Source organism: Haliotis rufescens, unplaced genomic scaffold, assembly GCF_023055435.1.
Source record: "Haliotis rufescens isolate VD_foot unplaced genomic scaffold, xgHalRufe1.0.p SCAF_6, whole genome shotgun sequence".
NCBI lineage: Eukaryota > Metazoa > Mollusca > Gastropoda > Lepetellida > Haliotidae > Haliotis > Haliotis rufescens.
The window spans coordinates 51,935,660-51,949,438 of record NW_025964334.1 but is presented as its reverse complement, the minus strand read 5'-3'; the positions used below and the strand labels follow the sequence as shown (position 1 = coordinate 51,949,438).

At 39.6% G+C, this 13,779-nt stretch overlaps 1 protein-coding gene across 1 annotated transcript in view; it reads left to right on the top strand.

Annotated features, from left to right (window-relative positions):
- LOC124138156 (26S proteasome non-ATPase regulatory subunit 2-like) overlaps positions 1-11,384 on the top strand; it is a 31,616-nt gene extending 20,232 nt beyond the window's left edge. Inside the window, exons 19-22 of the mRNA XM_046504683.2 lie at positions 569-790; positions 8,734-8,852; positions 9,204-9,318; positions 10,863-11,384. Of these exons, the coding sequence (XP_046360639.1) occupies positions 569-790; positions 8,734-8,852; positions 9,204-9,318; positions 10,863-10,930 (524 nt within the window). The 3' untranslated portion in view covers positions 10,931-11,384. The remainder of the gene's footprint in view (positions 1-568; positions 791-8,733; positions 8,853-9,203; positions 9,319-10,862) is intronic.
- The last annotated feature ends 2,395 nt before the right edge of the window (positions 11,385-13,779 follow it).

Below are 13,779 nucleotides of genomic sequence, written 5' to 3'. Positions count from 1 at the left end.
AACAGGCATGGCCAGGAAAATCATGACTCTCAAATTTAGAAAATGACACCCCACCACCACACCAAAAATAGGTGGTGAGTCTTGGAGAGGACCCCATTCTTGGATCCACTTGCTCAATCATTGCATATTGGGGGCATGGGTGGCCAAGTCGTCTAAGGCGCCGTGATTCGCTGTGCAGAGTTGGGTCCCTTGGGCATGTCAGAAACCTATGATTGTGGGTTCGAATCCTGGTTCGCCCTAATTATGTTTCTAGGTTTGTCAGCACCATACCCGTGCTCGTGGGTTTAACCGAAGTGGTGAACATCTGAGACCTGTATCACTTTGGGCTTTCCTCCCACATTAAGCTGACACAACGCTATATAACTGGAATACTGTTAAAAGCGGCGTTAAACCCAACTCACTCACTGTATAGTTATCCTCTCCATTATACAGTAACTTTAAAATAATTTCATTTACTAGCTCAGAGTAATCGTCTCTGTATCCCACATTTGTTATGTTTTTCCTTGAATATTCAAGTTTATACCATGATGCTTTAATTCACTAGTCATCATCACTTCTATGGTTGCAGGAACAAACAACGCTCGTCTAGCAGCCATGTTGCGCCAGCTTGCAGTGTACCATGCTAAAGACCCCAACAACTTCTTCATGGTGCGCTTGGCACAAGGCTTGACTCACCTTGGTAAAGGCACCCTCACACTCTGCCCCTACCACAGCGACAGGGCCCTCATGAGTCCAGTAGCTGTGGCTGGTTTGCTGGCTGTCTTGGTCTCAGCTTTAGATGTCAAAACAAGTGAGTTCCTTTTTCGCTTCCTTGGAAAACATTGGTCCTTTATGATCCCGGAGGGGTGGTCGGGTAGCCTAGTGGTTAAAGCGTTAACTTGTCACGCCGAAGACCCGGGTTCGATTCCCGACATGGGTACAATGTGTGAAGCCTGTTTCTGGTGTCCCCCGCCGTGATATTGCTGGAATATTGCTAAAAGCGGCGTAAAACCATACTCACTCACTCACTATGATCCCGGATGATTCATCAGTCATTTTCTCATGAATAGAGATATAGTTGTGATGGATTTTGGACTTGCGATGGCTGATGATGTTAAACTTGCCCATATGTGTTATCATGGTTACGGTAATGTTTCTGTGTTGTCAAATTGGGCATAAATTGAAATGTTGACATTCCACTTGCACTGTTATTTTTGCTGACTTTGCAAACTAAGTTCAGCAAACATATACTTTATTTGAAAGAAAGGTTTTGATACATAGATCTACCTAATCAGTGCCTCTCTCCCTATAACCATCCCCCTAATATCTACTATCCATTACTGAGTTATCAGAATGGTTGAGTCCCATTTTGCCAACTTCCCAATGTCCCTAGGCCACTGGAGATCACACCTCATCTATACTATTTAACATTTGCTGAGGACCACACCTTTGACTAAAGATGACTGTTGTGGTCCTTAGCAAATGTTGAGTAGTACACTTCTGACCATGGTCATTCACCTATTGATGCCGGCACATTGGGAAACAAACATTGGGGTTATTTTCTCATTAGGGGCGTCCGTTGCCAAGTGGATAGAGCGCTTGCCCCGCAGAGCGTAAGGTGGGTTTGATTCCCCGCCATGTCATACTAAAAGATGTTAAAGGATGGTACTTGTTCTTACCCTGCCTGGGGGCACGGGTGGCCCAGTCGTCTAAGGCGCCGCGATTCGCTGTGCAGAGTTGCATCCCTTGGGCACGCCAGAAACCTATGATTGTGGGTTCGAATCCCGGTTCGCCCCGATTATGTTTCTAGGTTTGTCAGCACCATACCCGTGCTCGTGGGTTTCACCGAAGTGGTAAACGTCCGAGACCTGCATCACTTCGGGCTTTCCTTCCATATTAAGCTGACACGCCGTGATAAAGCTGGAATACTGTTAAAAGCGACGTTAAACCAAACTCACTCACTCACTCTTACCCTGCCTGGCGCTCCTCATTAAGGGGTTTAAACTGGCTGGCTCGGAGTCTGTATATTGTGTCTGAGTAGGGTATACATGTTGAACTGCGGCATTGTATCTCAGTGGGCTAGCACAATAAAATCAGCATTAGTCTGGACAGGCACGCACTCACGCACGTACTTACGTGCATTCAAACATAGATATATGAGTGCAATAATCTTAGACGTGATCTTGAACCTCACCTCACCTCATTAGGGCTACTCAAACTGTTCATATGTAAAATAACAATCAATGGACCATAACATTGAATGAGGCATGAAATATATCATGTCTTGCCTAAAACATCGAGAGGGAAAACCATTCGTTATTTAGCTATCAAAATGGACTTGGCAATTTTTGTAAAGTTTATACAAGCAGAATATCCTAACAAATGGATCCTTCAAAATTAAATCCAAGACAACAAAAAAGTCATCATCAGATTGGAAATTCCTTCGTGGTAATATCTTACAACCAGTCAACACCAAAATAACTAAATAATTCAGGCAATATTGTAGCCAACTTCCTCATAAGGTAATTTGATAATTGAACAAATTATGCTTTTCATTTCTTAACATTGTATTTGATGGTTAGGCATATGACAATCTATACAATTGAAGACAATAGACTTGCCCATATGTGTTGTCATGGTTACAGTAATGTTTCTGTGTTGTCAATTTGGGCATAAATTGAAATGTTGACATTCCACTTGCACTGTGGTTGTATGGACTTTGCAAACTAAGTTCAGCAAACATACATTGAAAATTTAACTAAATAAAATTATATCAGGTTTATGATATTTGTGAAATTAGTGTCCCACTTTTAATAACTGCTCAGTGTTACCTTGGTTTAAGTTGTGTACACTACTTATCACTTGGTTAAACCCCTCAGCTGTTAGTAATCATAACACCATATCTTGTCTGTTGCCCGACATGGGTACAATGTGTGAGGCCAATTTCTGGTGTCCCCCGCCATGATATTGCTGGAATGTTGCTAAAAGCGGTGTAAAACCATACTCACTCACTCACTCACTCTTGTCTGTTGCCTTAAAAGAAATGATTGTGTCTGTTTTGTTGGTAGATGATGCTAGTAGCTGTCATGTGTTTGTGTGTAGGAACAAAATAACTATTGGAGCTAGCCATTTGATTATAATCTAGTCTTGAAAAATTCTTGCCCATATGTGTTGTCATGGTTACAGTAATGTTTCTGTGTTGTCAATTTGGGCATAAATTAAAATGTTGACATTCCACTTGCACTGTGGTTGTATGGACTTTGCAAACTAAGTTCAACAAACATTTTGTTACATGAAGTTAATTTAAGAATATTCTGAATACCAAAGTATCCTTTCTTCTTAGCTTGTGGGGGGCACGGGTGGCCAAGTCGTCTAAGGTGTCGCGATTTGCTGTGCAGAGTTGCGTCCCTTGGGCACGCCAGAAACCTATGATTGTGGGTTCGAAATCCCAGTTCGCCCCGATTATGTTTCTTGGTTTGTCAGCACCATGCTCGTGGGTTTCACCGAAGTGGTAAACATCTGAGACATGCATCACTTCGGGCTTTCCTCCCACATTAAGCTGACATGCCGTGATATAACTGGAATACTGTTAAAAGCGGCTTTAAAGTCAACTCACTCACTCTTGTTAGCTTGTGTTTCCTATGAAAGAAAATGTTTACATACATACATACATACATACATACATACATACATACATACATACATACATACATTGTTAGATGCTTTTTAAGGTTTATGGGTAATACCACCAATTAAGTATGAATATGTCAGTGTACTCTTTGTAACTAGATACACTGTCATGAATTGACTTAGTCAGAGATTCATAAAAATTGAAAACTGTGACTTATTATTCAGATCTAACTCATACTCATAAACTTTTTGAATGTCAACAGTCTTTTCTATTTCCGGATGTTCGTACAAATTTTCTGGCTGCTGCACATGCAAACACGCCGCCTTCTCCGGGAAATAAAAATTCCATAATATTTCCCTTGATATGGTACACACTACAGACGGACATAGACAGCAATATTGACAAAGCACCATGTGTTATCTCATTCTGTGTAAATATATTTTTTGCCAACAAACTGTAACAACATTTACAACAGTCTCTATTTCATGTCATTACTTCGAATATATTAAATTACGATCTGAACACACATTGTCAAAGACCTAGATATTTGATAACTGCAGACTGTTGTCTCCTGCATGCCACCGAAATGAACAGCTGACGGTGGTAAACACACCTAAACGATCTATAATTGTCCTTGCATATATTTCCTCCTAAAGTCAACAATAAACAGAAATGCATAAATATTAATGTAATTTCTCCTAAAGTAGACAATGAACAGAAATATAAATACTAATGTTATTTCTTTTCATACCAATGTAATATGTTTAAATATTCACATTGGAAACTGTTCACATTAATGTTCAAAAATGGATATCTGAGGATATGTCTATATTATCTCGTAACATTAATTGCAACATAATTTGAGTCACAAATACTGTAAGTCAAATACAGTTTTCACTGTGAGAAGACAAAATATCTCTGAAACTTAGCAAAATCCCATCACACGCCATAAAATCTAATTGCTTTTGGACCAGGGGAGATTTTCTCTCATAGGTAAAAATTTCCAGGATAATCCCTGCAGTGTATCACGCTTACCCATTCCTGGGTGTCTAGTGGCTGTTCCTGGATAGAATTAGCCCTTGGTTGTGATCATGTCATGGCTATGGGACTGCCAACTGTCACTATCCAAATTGTCTAGTTTACACACGTAAAGTTATGTGGGGGTGTTAGACATGAACAAGGATGATTAGTCATTTTGAAGCAGAGTATATGCTTGCCCATATGTGTTGTCATGGTTACAGTAATGTTTCTGTGTTGTCAATTTGGGCATAAATTGAAATGTTGACATTCCACTTGCACTGTTTGTATAAACCTTGCAAACTAAGTTCAGCAAACAATGTATTTGTCTGTAGATGCGTGAGGACGCCAAGTTCTGCATCTTTTACTCCTGATCATGTGTGAAATCAAAGTGTGTATAATGTTATAAATGTGAAACTTGCAAACTAAGTTCAGCAAACATACATTGAAAATTGAAATAAATTAAATCAAATCATTTTGATAATATTATTTGTGAAATTAGTGTCCCGGATGTCGATTTCTTTACCCAATTTTGATTGAACTATGCATAGACTCATTAGTCCAGCCATAATATGACTCCATAGTTCCAGCCTAGTTTGGCAAGGGTGGAAACTGGACTGTCAAAGTAAGTTAACACCCTTGACTCGGGAAGATGATTCCTGTGTATTGAGTGGGTTTTCCCAGGTACATGAAGTCTAAGGTTTGTTGTCATTGTTATGGAGATGTTTCTGTGTGGTCAAATTATGTTTTAACTTTGTGTTGACATCCACTTGCACTGTGGTTTGTGATTTAGTCAACAGTGTGATACAGGGTAATCAGATATCAAGATTGCTTTAATCATGGAAATGAGTGATGATATGATTGCCCATATGTGTTGTCATGGTTACAGTAATGTTTCTGTGTTGTCAATTTGGGCATAAATTGAAATGTTGACATTCCACTTGCACTGTGGTTGTATGGACTTTGCAAACTAAGTTCAGCAAACATACATTAAAAATTGAAAAAAATATGATCAAATCATCATGATAATATTACTTGTGAAATTAGTGTCCCTCTTCTAATCACTGCTCAGTGTTACCTTGGTTTAAGTTGTGTACACTCCTTATGACTTGGTTAAACCCCTCAAGGATTAGTAATGTGAAATAAGGCATCAAGTAATTGTAACACCATGATCTTGTCTGTTGCCTTAAAAGAAACAATTGACATGTTTATCTGAAGATAGTGCTAACCGTGCTAACAGCTACCATGTGTTTGTGTATGGGAACAAAGTAACTGTTGGAGCTAGCCATTTGAGGATAATCTATTGTTCTTGAAATATTCTTGCCCATATGTGTTGTCATGGTTACAGTAATGTTTCTGTGTTGTCAATTTGGGCATAAATTGAAATGTTGACATTCCACTTGCACTGTGGTTGTATGGACTTTGCAAACTAAGTTCAACGAACATTCCCCCTTAACCAACCAGTATAATAACATGATAAGGAATGCATTGTTACAGTCAATTAGAGAGTGTACAACTCTTGCCCATTCCGGTGCATCTTCATGAGTCAAGGGAGTTAACTGACTGTAAAAGTCCTTTTTCCACCCTTCCTGTGATAGGCTGGAATTTCCAACCTCAATCGGAGCACCACCAGTGGTTTTCAAGTTTCCTCCCTTCTATGACCCTCCTATCAACCAATCAGATTCCACCTCTCATATCACTTGCATTTACTTAAAACAGAATGGTGGCGCCCAGTCTAGACGATCTGATGAGTAATGAAAATCTATATTTTAATAATACGAGTCTTACTTCGCGAAGTGTATCAAATCATGTGAGCACCTTGATAAAAAACATAAAAATATTGGCAAAATATCTGTCGACACTGAGTTGGCAGTACACATGCTTTGCAAATCCTGCAATCAACAGAAATCTGCACAGTAGTTTATGAAGCGGATGTCGATTTCTTTACCCAATTTTGATTGAACTATGCATAGACTCATTAGCATGATTAGTCCATCCATAATATGACTCCATAGTTCCAGCCTAGTTCGGCAAGGGTGGAAACTGGACTGTCAAAGTAAGTTAACACCCTTGACTCGGGAAGATGATTCCTGTGTATTGAGTGGGTTTCCCCAGGTACATGAAGTCTAAGGTTTGTTTTCATTGTTATGGAGATGTTTCTGTGTGGTCAAATTACGTTTTAACTTTGTGTTGACCTCCACTTGCACTGTGGTTTGTGATTTAGTCAACAGTGTGATAGAGGGTAATCAGATATCAAGATTGCTTTAATCATGGAAATGAGTGATGATATGATTGCCCATATGTGTTGTCATGGTTACAGTAATGTTTCTGTGTTGTCAATTTGGGCATAAATTGAAATGTTGACATTCCACTTGCATTTTGGTTGTATGGACTTTGCAAACTAAGTTCAGCAAACATACATTAAAAATTGAAAAAAATATGATCAAATCATCATGATAATATTACTTGTGAAATTAGTGTCCCTCTTCTAATCACTGCTCAGTGTTACCTTGGTTTAAGTTGTGTACACTCCTTATGACTTGGTTAAACCCCTCAAGGATTAGTAATGTGAAATAAGGCATCAAGTAATTGTAACACCATGATCTTGTCTGTTGCCTTAAAAGAAACAATTGACATGTTTATCTGAAGATAGTGCTAACCGTGCTAACAGCTACCATGTGTTTGTGTATGGGAACAAAGTAACTGTTGGAGCTAGCCATTTGAGGATAATCTATTGTTCTTGAAATATTCTTGCCCATATGTGTTGTCATGGTTACAGTAATGTTTCTGTGTTGTCAATTTGGGCATAAATTGAAATGTTGACATTCCACTTGCACTGTGGTTGTATGGACTTTGCAAACTAAGTTCAACGAACATTCCCCCTTAACCAACCAGTATAATAACATGATAAGGAATGCATTGTTACAGTCAATTAGAGAGTGTACAACTCTTGCCCATTCCGGTGCATCTTCATGAGTCAAGGGAGTTAACTGACTGTAAAAGTCCTTTTTCCACCCTTCCTGTGATAGGCTGGAATTTCCAACCTCAATCGGAGCACCACCAGTGGTTTTCAAGTTTCCTCCCTTCTATGACCCTCCTATCAACCAATCAGATTCCACCTCTCATATCACTTGCATTTACTTAAAACAGAATGGTGGCGCCCAGTCTAGACGATCTGATGAGTAATGAAAATCTATATTTTAATAATACGAGTCTTACTTCGCGAAGTGTATCAAATCATGTGAGCACCTTGATAAAAAACATAAAAAGATTGGCAAAATATCTGTCGACACTGAGTTGGCAGTACACATGCTTTGCAAATCCTGCAATCAACAGAAATCTGCACAGTAGTTTATGAAGCGGATGTCGATTTCTTTACCCAATTTTGATTGAACTATGCATAGACTCATTAGCATGATTAGTCCATCCATAATATGACTCCATAGTTCCAGCCTAGTTCGGCAAGGGTGGAAACTGGACTGTCAAAGTAAGTTAACACCCTTGACTCGGGAAGATGATTCCTGTGTATTGAGTGGGTTTCCCCAGGTACATGAAGTCTAAGGTTTGTTTTCATTGTTATGGAGATGTTTCTGTGTGGTCAAATTACGTTTTAACTTTGTGTTGACCTCCACTTGCACTGTGGTTTGTGATTTAGTCAACAGTGTGATAGAGGGTAATCAGATATCAAGATTGCTTTAATCATGGAAATGAGTGATGATATGATTGCCCATATGTGTTGTCATGGTTACAGTAATGTTTCTGTGTTGTCAAATTGGGCAAAGAGTAAAATGTTGACATTCCACTTGCACTGTTTGTATAAACCTTGCAAACTAAGTTCAGCTTACATATATTAATTAAGGTTATTCTGCTGAATGTGTAACACCATCAACTTGTTTGTTTCTTTTAAGGTGAATTTTTTTTTCTTGTTTTACATACATTTTTTCTTTTGCTAGACACACTATGAGAATGCCACGAAATCTGCATGTGCACATGTGCACGTCGCTGTATAATGCAGGGTTTTACGGATGCACAAATGTGCTTTCATTACTCACATTAAATCCTTTTCCCCCTCAACTTTTCCTCACCTATTGTTGTTTCTGTTGCAGTAATCCTGGGCAAGTCCCACTATGTCCTCTACCACCTTGTTGCTGCTATGCAGCCCAGGATGTTAGTCACATTTGATGAAGATCTGAGACCTCTTGCAGTGTCTGTTCGAGTTGGCCAGGTAGGGATTTCTTCTGTTGTGTCAAAGTTCTACATCTGTAAAACTATTTCTTATTGAAGTGGTTACTGTCATCATGGTTAATAAGTCCTCTAATTCAGTTGTAACAAGTCCATGATTTCTGTTGCCAATTATTGTGAAATTTATAAGCTGATACTTACAAGATACAAGTGAAAGCTATCTGTCATGTTGAATTGGCTGGTTGGAATAAGTGACAGAAATATGAACATGTTGAACATAATGGGAACTTTGTGTGGAAAGACCTTGTGTCAGAGCTCCAGATGAAATTAATCTAAGGCAGCAACAATATAAGACAGATAAATGTCTCACTTTCTCCTTGTCTTTCGTGTACAGGCTGTAGATGTTGTTGGACAAGCCGGTAAACCGAAGACAATCACTGGCTTCCAGACACACACCACACCAGTGTTGCTGGCATATGGAGAGAGGGCAGAGCTGGCCACAGATGAATGTATCCTTTATTACCAAATGACAGGAGTTCTTGGAATATTGTCATGCAAGTTCTTGACTTAAGGGTTTGATCAGTTGATTTTATGCACTACAACTTGCTGTGCAGCATTGTGTACCTTGCTACCAGGACTCTCTTGCACAAAGGTAAGGTAGCCCTACAGTTATTGTAAGCGTGTGTTTAATCATAGTAATTTCAATAGCCTTAATGCTAAGATTGTTTGGTGCAAGGTACTTTTGGATGTACTGTTTGTCATTCCGCAGTCGGGGGCACGGGTGGCCCAGTCGTCTAAGGCGCCGCGATTCGCTGTGCAGAGTTGCGTCCCTTGGGCAAGCCAGAAACCTATGATTGTGGGTTCGAATCCCGGTTCGCCCTGATTATGTTTCTAGGTTTGTCAGCACCATACCCGTGCTCGTGGGTTTCACCGAAGTGGTAAACGTCTGAGACCTGCATCACTTCGGGCTTTCCTCCCACATTAAGCTGACACGCCGTGATATAACTGGAATACTGTTAAAAGCGGCGTTAAACCCAACTCACTCACTCACTCACTCACTCATTCCGCAGTCCATATTTACCTCTACTATGGTCCCAGTCCAGGGTGTCGTTGTACAAAGGGATCTTAGTGCTAGGGTAATCGTAACTCCGATACTTTAACATAGGCTTATGATCATCGTAGGGCTAAGGTTGTCTTGTACAACAACACCCTGATCTGGTCCAGGGTGCCATTGTACAAAACAACCCTAGCACTACGACTGTCATAAGTCTATTTTAAGGTATGGGAGTTACAATCACCTTGGCGCTAAGATCGCTTTCTACAACGGCTCCCAGTTCCACAAAGCAATCTTGGTGCTATGACCTTTATGATAATAAAAGCAACAAAACAAATACCGTATTCGACGTAATAAGCGCCCAGGGCGCTCTCAAAATTACAAATATAGGGCTCTTATTAGAATATTATTTTGGTGAAAAAAACAGAGTTGAAAGATAAATTCCGTGGTTTATGCTGACAGCCTGAAATGTTTTTATACGACAGATATATTTTTCTAGAATTTAATTGCCCATAATTGAGGGTGCATATTACACACTAGTGCGTATTATACACGAATAAATAGGTCTTGTGTACATTGATCAATCGGTAGGGGTGCTAATTGGGATTGTTCACTAGCCAATATATTAGCAAATATCGCCGTGGGCGCTTATTAGAGCGAATTATTACGTCGAATACGGTAAGCCTATGTTAAAGTATGTACTCATCTTAGCACTAAGATCACTTTTTCAGCGTTAGAAATGGGCACTAGTCCTGTAGTCCTTACGAAACTGCCCAATAGTAAAGGTATCCTAAGGACGAGTAGAAATTGGCCCATTTTAAGGGTTTTGCTATATGTTATCATTATAAGGACTAGTGGACAAAAACTTTTAGTTTCTAACCCTGTTTTTGAAATTGGGCCCTGTATCATATGGGACTTTCCTATACTTTAAACTGACTAAAGATGTGACTGATACACTGTCAAAAACAGCCTGATCATTATTTCCTTAACCCATGTAAGATCTTCCCCTCACACCCATCATGGAAGGTTTTGTTGTCCTGAGGAAGAATCCCGACTATGATGAATGAGAAGACTTCACACCAATGTATGAGTGCTGTATCGTCCAGGAGAGCCCAACATGCTGTTCCTGACTGGTTATTTATAATGAAAATCTCTGGATTTCTAGAGTCATTGTTCTGTTGCTTTTGTGGACTTAGTTCAGTTTGAAAGCAACAGCTTGTTGACTGGTCTATACTACACACACAGTCTTAGGTCTGATCGTTGCAACTGGCTTCTTACTGCTTCTTACTTGGAAGGAATATCACCTACGACGAAGCCTTCATAGTGAACTGATGAGATTTCAAATCTAATTGTGATGGTGTCAAGCAAGGATGTCAAATGAAAATGTATGAATGACTATACAAACTGGTCATGTTTGTTAATCTTTGTGAAACTTGGAACATTTCATTGTACATTGTTTGATATATGATCATGTCATCGCTTTATATATAAAATGCTATGTATAAAATACTGAAATCTTGACTTTTGTCTTGGGATTGATTTACACAGTCAATATTGCTCATCGACCTTCATAATAGGTACGGGCGGTCGGGTAGCCTAGTGGTTAAAGCGTTCGCTCGTTATGCCGAAGACCCGGGTTCGATTCCCGACATTGGTACAGTGTGTGAAGCCCATTTATGGTGTTCCCCACCGTGATATTGCTGGAATATTGCTAAAAGCGGCGTAAAACCATGCTCACTCACTCAATAGGTACCCGTGACGTTCTTACTTTCATTGCTCAATCCTTCAAGTCACTGATGTACCTGGTCCAGACTCGGATATTTACAGAATGCCATGATATGGTTGGAATGTTGACTGCAATGTCAGGGACGCTGGTTAGTATGTAACATTTAGTGCCCCAAATAGTGATACATACAAGGACACACCGTAAAATGACTTTAAAATGAGGAAGGCTGACTGAAGCTTCTCAATTTGTGTTATTCAGAATTCTCTCAACTTCTCATTCTTCCATTACTTTGGTACATACTTTTTTCTGATTGGTATATCAGAGGTTTCACGCCACAATCATAGGAATTTGTTTCAAAACAGCTGATTTGACGTATATTATTTGCTTGTCTATTATAGGAAAGTAATTTCTCAGTATGGTCCGTAAGAGTTTCAAATCTCAATATTGTCAACTGTAAGTTCCAAAATGCAGAGTTGCCGTTTCTGGAATATTCTGAGTTTATGCAGCAAAATACGTGGCCATGTTTATGGTATGACAATTCTGTGACTCCCTGTCCTGTCTGAAGGACATTATGACAAGGTTTTACGTGATACAAAAATGTTCAGATTGGACGCAGAAAAAGCATATACTGCGTCCCAGGGGACGCACAATAATATTCATTGTACCTACAGTGCATCAAGAGCAGTAAGAGGTGTGTTATTTCACCCATCAATCATGACCACTGTCCACATATCATTGATTCATTACAGGCTCTAAAGTAATTATCAAAACGTAGACCACAATTTCATTACTTTACAGGATCCTCATATTGCCTGCAAGGACATTTATATTTATTATTGGGTGTTCCCTGAATCCCCACTTTGTAAGACAAGGTAAAACCCTGTAGTGAGGTTAAAATTCTGTGAGCTTTTCAAAACAAATGTGGAATGTTCACTCAATGTTTGCTTACAAGGTACTTGTGCTACTCATTTTTGAAGATCCTCATCCCTGACAGTTAAATATTTTACAAAAAAAATTTGAGAAAATATAGAGCAATATGTTTTCAAGGCCATTCCTTGTTTCCAATCCTTGCCTACTTGACAAGTGAATCAGATAGGCTGTAACCAAGGTAACGTACTCAAAAGAATGGATACATTTGATGCCACATCACATACTATTCGACTTTTGAACGTGTGTAAACAAAATGCAAATGGATGCCATTTGAACAGTTGCTTATTGTCCATGAATACCACCAGGATGTATGATGATAATTCCATTTCATCCATGAAATTAGGTCCACTATGGACTTCGGTCAGTGCTAGCAGAGGTCGTATTGACTGGGTCACGCCAAACGGTTACAATGCCTGTCCATGCTGATTGTGAACAATCTTACCCCAACAGTGGATTCAGCTACTGGTTTGTCTGGAACAGATTCAGTTACATGCTGACTGTGGTGTTAAACACTGACTCACAGCACGTTGGGATTGCGGGTTAGAATTTGTCCCCAGCAACCTATGCTGGAAGTAAGATGTTTTGTTTGTTGTCTTAATGCCGCACTCAGCTATATGACGGCGGTCTGTAAATAATCGAGTCTGGACCAGACAATCCTCTGACATCATCAGCATTGTTCTATGCAAATGGGATACGATGACATGCATCGACCGAGTCTGTCCTCCTGATCCCGTTAAATGCCTCTTACAGCAAGCATGGGTTGCTGAAGATCAATTCTTCAATCTTCACTGGTCGTACGAGGCAACCAAACAGATCAGGTGGTCAGGCAGGCTCTGTGACTTTGTTGATGTATCATCGTACAGACATTGTGGATTGTTGTTCACAATATCAATCACTGGATAGTCCAGACTCGATTATTGTCACTCAAACATGCAGCTGGGTGTAGCTTTAAATATTTGCTTTTTGTTTAATGCCAGCGATATGTAAATAATAGTCTGGACCCGATAATCCAGTGATTGACACCATGAGCATCGATCCACAAAATTCGGATACGATGACGTGCATCATCCAAGTCGGCAAGCCTGAACAACCAATTCCGTAAGTCGCCACTTACGACAAGCAATGGTTGATGAAGACCGAACCACACACATTAACATACAAATATTTCATCGGGACACAAATTTTTCATTTAATAATTTCAACAACAGACAAAGACAAACTGCTTAAAATATTTTATTAGTAAGAGCCAATAAATGCAAA